The sequence below is a fragment of the Stigmatopora argus genome, chromosome 4, assembly GCF_051989625.1.
Source record: "Stigmatopora argus isolate UIUO_Sarg chromosome 4, RoL_Sarg_1.0, whole genome shotgun sequence".
Classification (NCBI taxonomy): Eukaryota; Metazoa; Chordata; class Actinopteri; order Syngnathiformes; family Syngnathidae; genus Stigmatopora; species Stigmatopora argus.
The window spans coordinates 9,616,452-9,629,255 of NC_135390.1; the positions used below are offsets into that span (position 1 = coordinate 9,616,452).

Genomic DNA, 12,804 nt, shown 5'->3' on the forward strand with positions numbered 1-12,804 from the left:
ACATGTATTACATCTGTATGTATTCCCACAACTGTATGTTTAATGGTGTGTCACCTTTTGAAATGGAACTTGTATGGGGGAAATGGCCTCGTGCATTATTTAAAAATGTCTATTAATCACTTACACATTGGGTCATTGGGGACAAGGAGTGAATAAAACATAGCCAAAGAAGAAGAAAAAAAATGTTCACACCAATCAATTGGCTGGTTCAATTTCCGAGCCATGCATCAACAAAAAAGAACACTTACATTGGATTTACTGAGCCAATAATGCATGTTCAATGTAGTGGCATTTTATATGAAATGTTGCTAACTGCACAGTAATTGTCAGTGCAGTGGTGTATTTATTGGTTTGCCTAATCCTCTACAGGACTAAAATGCATATATCTATCTATCCACGTTACATTTAGTATTTTATTTATTTTTAAACAGGGGCTATGCTTGACGACAAGTGCTGGTGAGAATATGACCAGTGAGGATAATTGCTGTATAATTTAAAAACACGTGTTACCTGTAACTTGACGTTTGTCACTAGAAAGAAAACTAGACATTTAAAATAGAAGATAGGGGAAATAATGGTCTTTAAAAAAGTGAGTGGCTTTCATATGAGAGACACATACATTTTGGTTCTAGCACCCGTGCTGCGTATCACAGCATGTCTTGAGTTCAGACACTCCCATTCTCCACTTCAACATAAGAGCTAACTTTCATATCTTGAGCTCACAATGTTAACTGCCAGAAGTGGGAAGCATGGAGGAGTTGAATAAAGATTTACCTTGAGTAAACCTATCGAGAGCTTTACTTTTGTCACTCATCATTTGTAGCTACAATTGACTTTTATAAGTCCACGGCATCTTTTTCTGTGTTGTGGAGCATCGGCTTATTATTTGGTGAACAAGCCTATGTCTCTGAACGAACCACTTAGTGCACCGCAATAATTGCTTTCCGCCTGTACTTCCAAGGCAGGGGACAGACACCCAGTTACAGTGCCCAGCCAATCGGGGGCACAAGTAAACAGACAACAATTCACGCTCACACTCTTACCTAGAGGCAATTTAGAGTGTCCAAACAGCCTAACCTGCAAGTTTTGGGTTTGGGGAGGAAACCAGAGCCCCTAGAGAACATTTACGGAAGCCTCGGGAGAACACGCAAACTCCACACAACAAAGTCCGAACCTGGGATTGAATCCCCGATATCAGGACTGTGAGGCCATTGCGTTAAACACTTGTTCACTGGGCCAATTCTCTGAATTGTTTCTCAGTATATTTTAAAATAACAGTTGAGAATTGTTTAATTTTAGGTGTCCTCTGGAAGGAGGCCTTGATTGTTTGCTCACCTCTCATTTGTCCCACTTCCAGCTCATGGCATTCTTTTTTACCCCTGAATGAATACAAGAGTACAAAAGGCATTTTGGCTGCTGCACTGACAGATTAAAGATTAAAATCTCACATGCATCCATGTCATTCTGTATAATCATATCCTTGACAAACAGCTGTGCTTTGCAAATGGCGAGTGTCCACACCGCTCATCTTCCCTTGTGGCTGCAGGGTAATCTTCAGCCTATTACAAGGCTGAATGGGCCCACAGGATTTTTCGCTCCATCTCCTCAGCCGTACCTCCGCCGGAGTGAAAGAGCTGACGCTGGGAGAAAGCGCTGACACAGAAGTGCAAGGCGACAGGAACGAGAAAGTCAAGACTCATCACAGGTGAGATTTCTTTCTGCTGGATGAGGGAAAAGAGAATTGCCGCCCAAATTTTTAGAGATTAAGGAAATTATATGGTTAGAACATCTATGGTCATAGGTTAACGTCGTTATGAAGTTTACAGGGCATCGGGCTAAATAAGATAACGAGTCACTAGTTTTTGATCTCATTAAAATGGCCCTGTGAGATACAATGTCCTAATGAGCACCACATATTGGTGAAAAATAATGACATGCCAGCAGGTCTGTTTGATCAGCCTGGAAACAGAGTTGAACTGAGGTATTGACTGACTGAAAGCTATTTGCTTCATCATTTGATAACATTTTTTATGAATCCAACATTTGGTTTATAAACTGCATTCACACTAACCAGGTTTTAGTCTCATTCCGCGATTGATTCCCATTCTAAGTCAGGATAATAATAACGGGTTCGTACCACTACGCCCATAGTCTGATTCGTGTTTCATTTGTGGTCTTGCATCTTGCATAGATTGTGATGTTGCTACTTCACCTCATATGACGTAACAGCATTTGCAGAAAGCCAAATTAGTTTTTGCCGCACTGTCACAATACATGCCTTTTTTCTGTGATGGACTACCAATATATTATTATTATTGTTGTTATTATTCAAATGTTTAGAAATAGTCTAAAGGAAAATAAACAGTCCTCAATATTAGGCCTTTAATTCACTGAAGTAATATGCATTGCAAAATATTACAAATGCAGCATAATAATCTTTATAGTCCCATTATGGATCTGAATATTGTTATAATATCCCACAGGGAACTGTGTGAGTCTCTTTGAGTGAGCAAATTGTCTATTGAAGCAAATCGAAAACAGAAAAAGCAAATGCCTTTTTAATTGGCATTATGAAGTTAACCTAGCAACAAACTTCAGTTAAAAAAGAATGTGTGCAATTAAAATGTAGCAAGCAGGGGAACCTTTTAACCAGGTTCATGCCCATTTTAATTATTTAAAAGTTATGGGGATAAACTCTGTTGTCATGAGTGACTTTAGTCAGGAGACTTCATTTATCTTTTTCATAATTACTACATTTTGTATTTTTCTTTCTATCCAATTGTGCAAACAACACTCATCAGGTGGATAGGGGTCAAGCTACTTCTGGTGGTGGGCCTTGAGATATGGGTTTAAGCTGCTCACAACTCAAACACATTAAACGCTAAGAATCTTTTCTGCCACTCAACCATATAGCAGCTGTGGACAGAACTAGAATAATCATTTACGTCTCTTCCTAGACCTGTAGGATATGTCACTGCTGACCTGACATATGCAAACAAACACTTCACCTCAGCTTTTTTCTCTCAGGATTTTTGGCTCCATCAAACTCTGTATTCCATTTTTCCCCAGAGTGCTCAGTCCTACTCTCTCTTGTGTGTGAGATGTTGTCTTCCCACAGAAAGACACTGCCTGTGAGATGTAGTTAGAGTGTAAGACAACTGTTACATTTGACATATATGTCTTTCCCAGCAGGAATTCTTTCCACAAGGTTGTACCACATCCCAAATAACAATTCAAAACCTGTCAGTGAATGTAAATATTTCAACATGCCTCCATCTAGTTTCTTCTGTTTATCCAACTCATGTTTATGGATAAGTTATCATTTATCCGAGTTTAAACTGTACGTATGTAGAGAATGTGCTGCACCAACAAGCACTCTGTAAAAGGGAATTCAAAGAAGTCTGCTGATTGGTCCGCAGAGGTCGTCATAAACCGCGCAGAATTGCTCGTCCCCATGAAATTACCGAAACATGGCCCAAAACTCTCTCCACTTGTGGGAGATTCTATCTGTCTGTCAACCGTCCATCTATCAGACTGTCTGTTTTTTATCTATCTAGTCAGACAGGGTAAACGGTGCAAAAATTTCCGAATTGCATATGATCCTTAAGAAGAAAATATTGCATTTTTCAACTATATTTGTGTTTGCTCAGTGAATTTAAAGCAATAGTTGCCAGAAAAACATTTATAAATAGATTAAATTTTTCTGGACGAATAAGTGGAGAAAAGGAAGGTGGCCCAGAGGAAAATCCATAAATGAGTCAAGTGAATTGATCTCCTATCAGTGCCATGTGAAGAGTGCTACAAGCGAACAAAAGCCTTAAGGTTAAACATTAAACGATGATCCGTTTTGCTGAGATCTCCCTCACAGGTTAACATTATTGCTTTAGTTATGGACTTCATCACAAAAGCCCCTCAGGTAATGTACTATGCGCCTGCTATTAATTTACCTTATTATGCAAATTCACTTTGTGGTCTGAATGAAAGGAGGACATTGTCAGTGAATTGGAGCAAATGCACCATTATTGGGCTGCAATTTTGCGGCCCAATTTAGGACACGCGTACATGCGCCCGCACACACGGTCAAGGAAAGCACGGTCATGTGCACACAAAACAGTTACATATGTGCTACGCTTCATTTGTACACTGTTGCATTTGTGTCATGTTGCAACTTAGTAAGTGCATTCTCCGTAGGGACACAAGTACTAAATTTGCAAAATTCCTTTCCCAGCTTCTTGCCTAGAAGAGTGGGTTTTGAAATGATAATGAATCTGCAGTCCCAGATCTCAGTCATGCCACAGTTTTGAGTGGAAGCATTAGGGAATTGAAGAAGGCGGCCCTGGAAAGCAAAAAAAATCCTATTTGCCAGATAGGAAAATTGATTTTAGTCTGAGCAATATTCACATTAAACACAAGTGCAATGTTTAAAAAAACAGTTGATTACAGCAGTGTTGCACAACCATGAGCCACGTGGGGCTGGTCCGTCGGCGTAAGAAATATTAAGGTTTTCAATATCACCCTCCTACTTGAAATCAGAAAAGTTTTTTTGTAAATAATAAATCATTGCTAATATATTTAGGACTTTTTTTGCCGTCGTGGACCTCGTTCGTGAACCGACCCCACCCCCACACAATTTTGTCTCAAGTTGTCGCCCTTCCCATTAACCGGTCTGCGAGAAAATAGAAATAGTTTTATCGGTCAGCAGTCAGAAAAAGTTTGGAGACTGCTGAATTACAGTTTATTCCCAAGTGGGTCATGAGGTTGATTAAGCCTATCCCAGCTGTCTATTGGCAGAAGATGGGGTAGAGCCTGGACTGTACAGTCATCACAGACCTGATTGAACCTATATTTAAAAAACCCTACACAGGCAAAGAAAGGACAGTCCACAGAGCAATGAGGATTGAGCAACATCAGAGAACAATGAGGCAACATGCTAACCAGTTACCAACCTATCCACCCACCACAGTCTGATAAAATCCAATACATATAAAAAAATGTTTCATTTACAGCTATAATAATGTAAATGCTTAATTTAAATTGTGGTTGAGTAGATATAATGCCAAATGAGGGCTCATTTTAATGAGATTCATAGTACACATTTTAATCAGTTATAATTGAAGACTAACTCTTTTTTTCATTTTTGCGGAGTAATCAAAAGGTTTATTGCTGCAATAGATATGAGGGTAAACAGTAGATAACAGGTGTCACAATGTGAATATGCTCTTACTTTACAACTACAAAGTACATACATACACACAGACACAAATAACATAGTTTTTTGCCATGAAAATGAAAACAATATTCAGTTTTTTTTAACATCCAGACAACACAAGTAGGTGGGCTTACCTTTAAATTTGGATGAAACTGTAAACTCCCCACCAACTTCAGAGTTCACTGTAAATTTCAGATTACAAGAAAACAATGTTTGTTCATTTATAAACTGTACTGGACAACAAGCCGCAGAGTCTCACATTCTATTATGGAAAATATATATACCACCAGAAAAGATGCAGCTCACTAGCCTGTAATAAATGAATGACACACATTGGACTATTAGTCATAGGGGTTCAATGCAGGGGTAAAAGGTAGCGAGCTATTGACCAAAAATGATGTTACTCACTCTTTAGGATACCCTAATACCTCCTCCACATATTTAATTTTGTATTCTGACTCGTCGCAAGATAATTTCATCTCGTCTTGACTATCATTTCTATCACTAAATTCAATCTTTGTCATATGAATGATGAATTCTTCATCTGGCAACACATATTTAATAGCTATGGGTCTTTTTCTTTAAAGTTCCTTTCGGACACCCTTTCAACAAGATTCAGTTGTTCAAATGGTATAAAAATGATGATATAAAGACTTTAAACAAGATAGTCTGCTGTTTAACTGACATTTTTAACATTCAAGAGAGTAGTTGTGACATTAATTCAGCTCACTGCAGATGAAGTAATGCACAAAATGACAGCTCCCACTAGATCAGTGATGATGATGTGAAGATTTGACTCAATAGTATGTATGTATTTATAGTAGTGAGTGAGTAGTGAATCTAAATCTTGTCAAAATGTTTTGCTCTCTGACTTCTTGCATGTTTTTATTGCCTGAAATATTGATAGTGAAAATACACCTTTGAATGGATCAGTCAAAAGGTTAGCGTTAGGATGACAACTCATTTGATGTTAAAGTCTGGAGAAATAAAATCATTTCTGGTGAAAACTGTATAGATTGTAGGGTGGAGTGTTCAGTCACACCTCATGAGATAATACATCATACCTGTCAACCTCTGCCGATTACTGCCCTTAGAAATGATTATGATTCCCCCTTACAAACCGTATATCTACGCATGCGCATGTCATCCTTTATCGATATTGCCGTACGCACCGCTAAAAAAATACATACGATTGAGGATATTTTTTGCTGGTATACCGTGACAATAGTAACGATCGATGACAGTAGCGTCGTTGGCTACCAGCCTACGAGACTATCTGGATTTTAGCCAAAACGGTCTTGTTAAGATCGTTTTTCATAAATATTGGCGATTTAAAAAAAAAATTTTCCCCGCACAATAGTCGGTGTACGGCGTACATGATTTGAAATGGTAAAAAAAACGTGTAAAATATGTATAAAACGTACAAGTTGACAGGTATGTTACATGGTCGTCTACACATTCCAATACACGTGACTGCAGACGTTGATGGGGGTGTAATAAACAACTTCAAATGGAGCCTTTATCAGAGAGGGATAATGCACGACTTGGTTGTCACATGTTGCTGTTCACTTCAAGACAAAGGGGATAAGGCAGATACATGTTACAGAGTGTTTGTCACATGTTGCTGTTCACTTCAAGGCAAAGGGGATAAGGCAGCTCCATGTTACAGAGTGTTAGAATATAACAACGTAGGAGGGAACACGTACAATCCAAAGAGTGCTTCACATGATCGTGACAAGCGGTGTAATGGAAGAAGCTGAGGTAGAGAGCGTGTCTATGAATCCTCTTGGACGAAAAGGAGCAGCAATGGCCACCAGCCAGGAGCAGCTATGCATCTTTGGGACAGGAGATTTGGGACGTTCCCTAGGCCTGCGCCTGCTGCAGAGCGGCTACAGGGTTGCATACGGCAGCCGAAGACCTCACAGCTGTGGCCCTTTGCCTGAAGGATCTCGGGTGAGACGTGTATGAGGGGTTTAGTCGCTATCAGCAAGAATGGATGATTGTGCACGTACGCTGTGATTTAACATTGTGAATGTTTGTGGTGCGCAGGTGATGAGCCATGAGGCGGCAGCCAAGGCAGCTCGACTCATCTTCATTTGTGTTCACAGAGAGCATTATACATTTATGGAGACACTGGCACCCTATCTGAAAGGAAAGGTGAATTGATGTGTTCTGTAATGATGATGCCGAAGCGCTAATGCTGACTTAACGACCATACGACACATTTTGATTTTGCATGAACAATATGAAGGATATGCTGCTCATTGACAATAGAAATTTAGATCCTTTGTACACTCAGCAGCGACAGAAATAGCTACAATTAAAATGAGATACATTTCAAAAGCTTTGTGAAAATGTTTTGCCAAGCCAACACTTTTCAGATGTAAGGAGTATTTATTAAACAAATATTGTTGTTAGTCACACTGAATAATAATTGAAATCTGAGCTTATCACATTTATTCTAAGCCTTGTTTTCATTCACATCAAACAAGTGTGTATTGCCAACACTACCTCCTTGGAGGATGCTAATTAAACAATATAAATGAAACTGTATTGTGTCTTAGAATAGCAGTCTTAAGGTTATGTAACGTATACTATACAAATAGAAAGATTTATTCTTCTTTCAGGTGTTGGTGGATCTGAGTAATAACCTAAAGAAAGGCATGTATCCTGAACCTAATGCTGCCTACTTGCAGAGGTAACAGACTCTCCTGTGGCTTAAATCATTTAAGTCTAAATGGTAAATTGACTTATACATGTATAGCATGTTTCCACTTACATGGCACTTAAAGAGCATTGATAGTTTTGTCATTCACTTACTGATGACACTATCAGGAGCAATGTTTAGTATCTTGCCTAAGGATATTCAGAAAATGTTACCAGGGCTGGTCAGGCGGTCACCATGGATTACTATTTTTGAAATGTATTTTCAGTTGATGATTGATCTGTAAAATAAGGAGTTTTTGGTGCATACAGTTAACTACAGTAGGAACGTTCATATTCTTTTACGGATCTGACAAAGAAGAATCTGTTCCAACTCTATCAGAGAAAAATCAGAGCTGTAGAAATAACTGGAAACTCAAGAGAGCCATGACATTATGTTCTTCACAAGTGTATGTAAACTTTTGACCACAACTGTATATAAATTAGCGCTTTGATCAGTTAAGCCTATCCGTTTGTTTTATTCCAACCATCTCTATAGATCATCTCTTCTAATGTATTGAATATCTGTTTTCTTTCTGTGAGAAAACAAAAATATACATTTAGGGTAGAAGTGTCTTGAAAGCCCACTTAGAATGCTAGGCATCAAAAAGCGCCCACTGAAGCCCACAAAAATACAACTACCAACTCGTTTGAAAAGAAAGCCCGGTGAATGTCGATTTAGTCGAAGTGGAGACATTGATTTGTGACATTCATAATCTTCTAGTTCCGTTTCCTTCCTTTCTTTTGAGACGGGTGTAGAAAAATGTCAGCTAAAGTCTTTGCTGTGTTCTCCAGCCTGGTCCCTGGAGCAACTGTGGTGAAAGGCCTTAACACGCTGTCTGCCTGGGCTCTACAGAAGGGTCTTTTGACAGGAAAACAGGTAAGTGGGTAAAGAAAAAAAAATGCATTAAAAATGTGAGCTGAATGAAAAAAAACTTTTCTTTTTTTTAAACTGAGATGCCCACATGTGAACACACCTAGGGTTTTGTAAAGGGTAGGCACTGCAAGGTCAATTGTATTCATTTCATTAGCCACAAGACAAAGAAATATCATAGAACATACTCATAAATAGCTAATATGTTCCTGTGTAGTCTGTTTTCATGAAGTGCAAAAATGAATATATACATAGAATACTGTTCTCCAATAGGGAAAAAGCACTAGATGGTTGCAAGTCTTTATTGATTCAGTCTTTGTTGGTTCCTGTTATTGATGTTTTCATATTTTCATATCAATGCTAGAGAAAAATGAGGGCACTACTTGTAAAAACACACAAACCAACACATTTTATGATGTTACAAAGTCGAAAGACCAGTGTTTATTGTAGCTTCCACTTGACAGCTACAAAGAGAAACACAAATTTAGAGGGAACCTCTGGAGACCGAACCTGAATCTGCCTCAAATCCTTGCTAACACAAAAAAACAAATGCACATGCACAAAAATACACATCCACAAATATCCCCTCACATGCTGCTACCACCGCAGTGCTGTATTTTATTTGAAAAAAAGGGATACGGCGGTATACCTAAACCACTACACGTGGACCAATGGAAGTAGATGAATAATCCTGGAATAATGATCTCCCAATTTACCATTACTAGACCTTCGATGAATTGACAATTTTTTCCTTCATTTTCTATACTGCTAAAAGGGTCACGAGTGGTGCTGGAGCCTATCCCAGCTGACTTCTGGCACCAGGCGTAGGACACCCCGGATTCGCAGGGGTCAATGAGCCGCACACCCAATCACACTCAACGCTCATAACTTGGGACAATTTAGAATGTTCAACCAGCCTACACTGTATGATTTTGGCATGTGAGAGGAAACCGGAGTACCTGGGAAAAACCCACGCATGTCCGGGGAGAACATGCAAACCCCACACATGAAGGTCCACACCTGGCATTGAACCCTCGATCTCAGAACTGTCAGGCTGACACGCTAATCACTCTCCCACAATGTATTCGGTACCATTTTATTATTCGGAATTATCATGTACAATGAAAAGTATGGTAATACTCTAGCAAAGTAATATCATACTCATATAGAGAAAAATATACATTTTGTACACACCATCACACTGTTTCTTCTTGTCACATATGTTATTGAGAAAATGGTGAGTTATAATACTTATTTTAAATGCATCTCACATTGTTGGTTCATTTTTCATCAACTCTTTGAGCCAATTTTAACAAGTACTCAAGACAAAAATGACTAAATTAAATTTCCAGTTGTTACAGGTGCCGGTAAAGGACCCCAAAACACTATCAAGACAGCCTTTGATGGCAAATGATTTATTACGATGACATGCAAATGACAATCCTGGGAATAAGCAAGAGATCCATGATCGGATAAGCAAATTCAGGGGTAAAGAATGCCAGAAAGAACTGGCAGTTAACTGTGATAGATGATCCAGCAACGTAGTAGAGTTCCTGCTGGCTTAAGTAGGCAGGTGACAATGATATATACACAGACGGACACACACACACACAGACAAAGCCGCAGGCTTAACACTAGTTCTGAATTTATCATCACATTTTTCATTTCATTGTTTAACACATTTTGGCAGTGAACACAGCAAACATGTGTGAAGCAGAGAAAGAGCAATTCAGGATTTTGTCTCGAAGTAGGATAACAACAACTTGTGTTGTATATACATGAGCCATTGTCACATCCTGCCCACTCCACACCGACATAGCTGATTTGTTTTCAAAGGGAATGAGAGGAGACACTTTGATTGGGACAAAAGGAGTTGGCCAACTACAGGTCCATAATGATGTAGTGCAGCCTTTCAAGTAAGCCAGCTTGCTCACGTCCAGCAGCTGATTTGAAAAACATCAACACAGAAAGAGACTGCCTGACATGCTAGTCATGCTCACAGACTCACCGAGCCAACCATTTAAATTCACTGTTACTAATGTCACTGTTATTAATCCCACAATGGGGGATTCATTATTCCATTACAACCTTCCCAAGAAACAATGACAATGACACATACAGAGGATGACAGACCAGGTCGCTATCAGCTTTCGCAACCTGATTGCTTGCGTTGAAAAGAAAAAAAATGTGGATGAAGAGGGAAAAAACAAAAAGAACTTGGACACTGTGTTCATATGGATCTGAAATCCAAGTTTGTAACTTGGAGAAAAGACTTGAGTACATGAGCAGCAGTTTAAAACGTAACACCACAATTTAAAGACTAACAGACTGACAGCCCCTGATGTCATAAATAATCATAATAATTTCCCACAACACACCTGATGATTGCTCATGGCACATTTATGTGCCACAGCACAGTGGTTAGTAATCACTTCAGATATCAACTCCCTGTAATTGAATCGACTCGGCCTCTATTGCTAGGTATCAAGTCATGGCCACGATTTTCTCTACGAAACATTTCAAACATTCTATTCTACACTTTTAACAGACAAATGAGCATTTTAAGAGTACATTGTTAATTATTATGCACTTGGGACCAAAGTGCAATACATATACATAAAGATTGGTAACAGTACTAAGATTGGTCAGGCACACTTTTTTTGTTTTTTTGTGGTTGTGTCACATTTACATTCAGATGGAGACTTAGTCTGTCGGCTATCCCCTGCTGTTATGGTGCAGTAATGTAAGCCGACATGGCTGGCTGCTCAGTGGCACTTACACACCTGGAGGGAAAACTGCTCAGTTGACTTGCCAGTCAAGCTGGCCTCTCCTTCTCTTACATGCACTCACACACACACATTTCAAAAATTTCTTTAAAACAACATCCTAATTACCGTATCACAGATCAGCAAGTATGATAATAATATACAGCATGGTATCGTAAATATGTGGATTATCTATTAAGCGGAACACCTGCTGTACACTATTTGTTGACACCAGGAAGATTTTCATCAGGTGGAAGATGCACCGTATAAATGCTATTTCTGTAGGCCAACAATTTGGCTAGAGGGTATTATTGTCATGTGTAGAATTTCAGCAAGTGAAATCCATTAATTATCACAACAACGGCAAAGAAAGTGGAACATGAAAATATTTCTATCTCCACTAGCATTGCAGAGGTTGTTTTCAATGAAAGACGATATTATCTGAATGAGCCATCTTTGAATGCACCCAGAGATGAGTGATCTTTTTTTCCCTTTTTTCCATTTTTGCATGCATGTTTTGATTTAAATGGAAAGAGGAAGTTGGCAATAGGCGATAACACACCGTCCTAAAGATATTCTTGAAAATGTTTCATGGAAATATAGATAGTCATGAAAAACAGCAAACAAGGTGAATATTTTTTTAGTTTTGAAAATATTTTATATCATTACTTTTTATTATGTAGTACATCAATTTACTCATTTTTGTTCCACTTAATTTCAATCGTTCATATACAGTCTTTAAGCAGTATCCTAATGTTGATCATCTACAACAATTGTGTCAAACCAATTCCAAAAAGTTTTTCTTCCAACCAATGCAGACAACACATTTTCAACAATAATATCTGCTGCCAGGGTAATCAGAAAATGTATTGGCTCCTCTGCATTAGTTGGAATGTAATCCAGGACCCTCTTGGCCCTGTGTGGAATTGGTTTGACACCCCTGATCTACAAGAATTCCCTTTATTCCAACATCAAAGGCTATGTTTTCTAAATGCACATATTGTGTGTGAATATTAGATCATTGAGTTCAAAATCATCATCAAAACTAATTTGCCTGATACATTCAACATAGCCCTTTCTCTAAACTATAGAAAACTTAACGTTGCTGGCTAATGTGACTTGTCAGTTCAGTACTAGAAAACGATTGATGTTTTGAAAAGATTCATTGTTTCTATTCATGAATCCAAAGAGCTCTTGAAGTGGGATAAGTGTTCTTTTTAATATATCAAAATGACTAATTCATTTTATCTATG

General features: G+C 38.6%; 1 protein-coding gene across 13 annotated transcripts in view; it reads left to right on the plus strand.

The window, feature by feature from the left end:
• Positions 1 to 1,598: 1,598 nt before the first annotated feature.
• Positions 1,599 to 12,804, plus strand: part of LOC144072783 (metalloreductase STEAP4-like) — a 41,499-nt gene continuing 30,293 nt past the window's right edge. For 11 of the 13 annotated variants that reach the window (XR_013299932.1, XR_013299935.1, XR_013299934.1 and 8 more), the window contains exons 1-4: positions 3,591 to 7,162; positions 7,259 to 7,366; positions 7,837 to 7,907; positions 8,708 to 8,792. Coding sequence is in view for 3 of the 13 variants with exons in the window: in XM_077598082.1 (XP_077454208.1) it covers positions 6,935 to 7,162; positions 7,259 to 7,366; positions 7,837 to 7,907; positions 8,708 to 8,792 (492 nt within the window). In the remaining 10 variants the exon portion in view is untranslated. Of the gene's footprint in view, positions 1,706 to 3,590; positions 7,163 to 7,209; positions 7,367 to 7,836; positions 7,908 to 8,707; positions 8,793 to 12,804 lie in introns of those variants that run through there. The other 2 variants (XR_013299940.1, XR_013299941.1) reach the window with 2 other exon arrangements.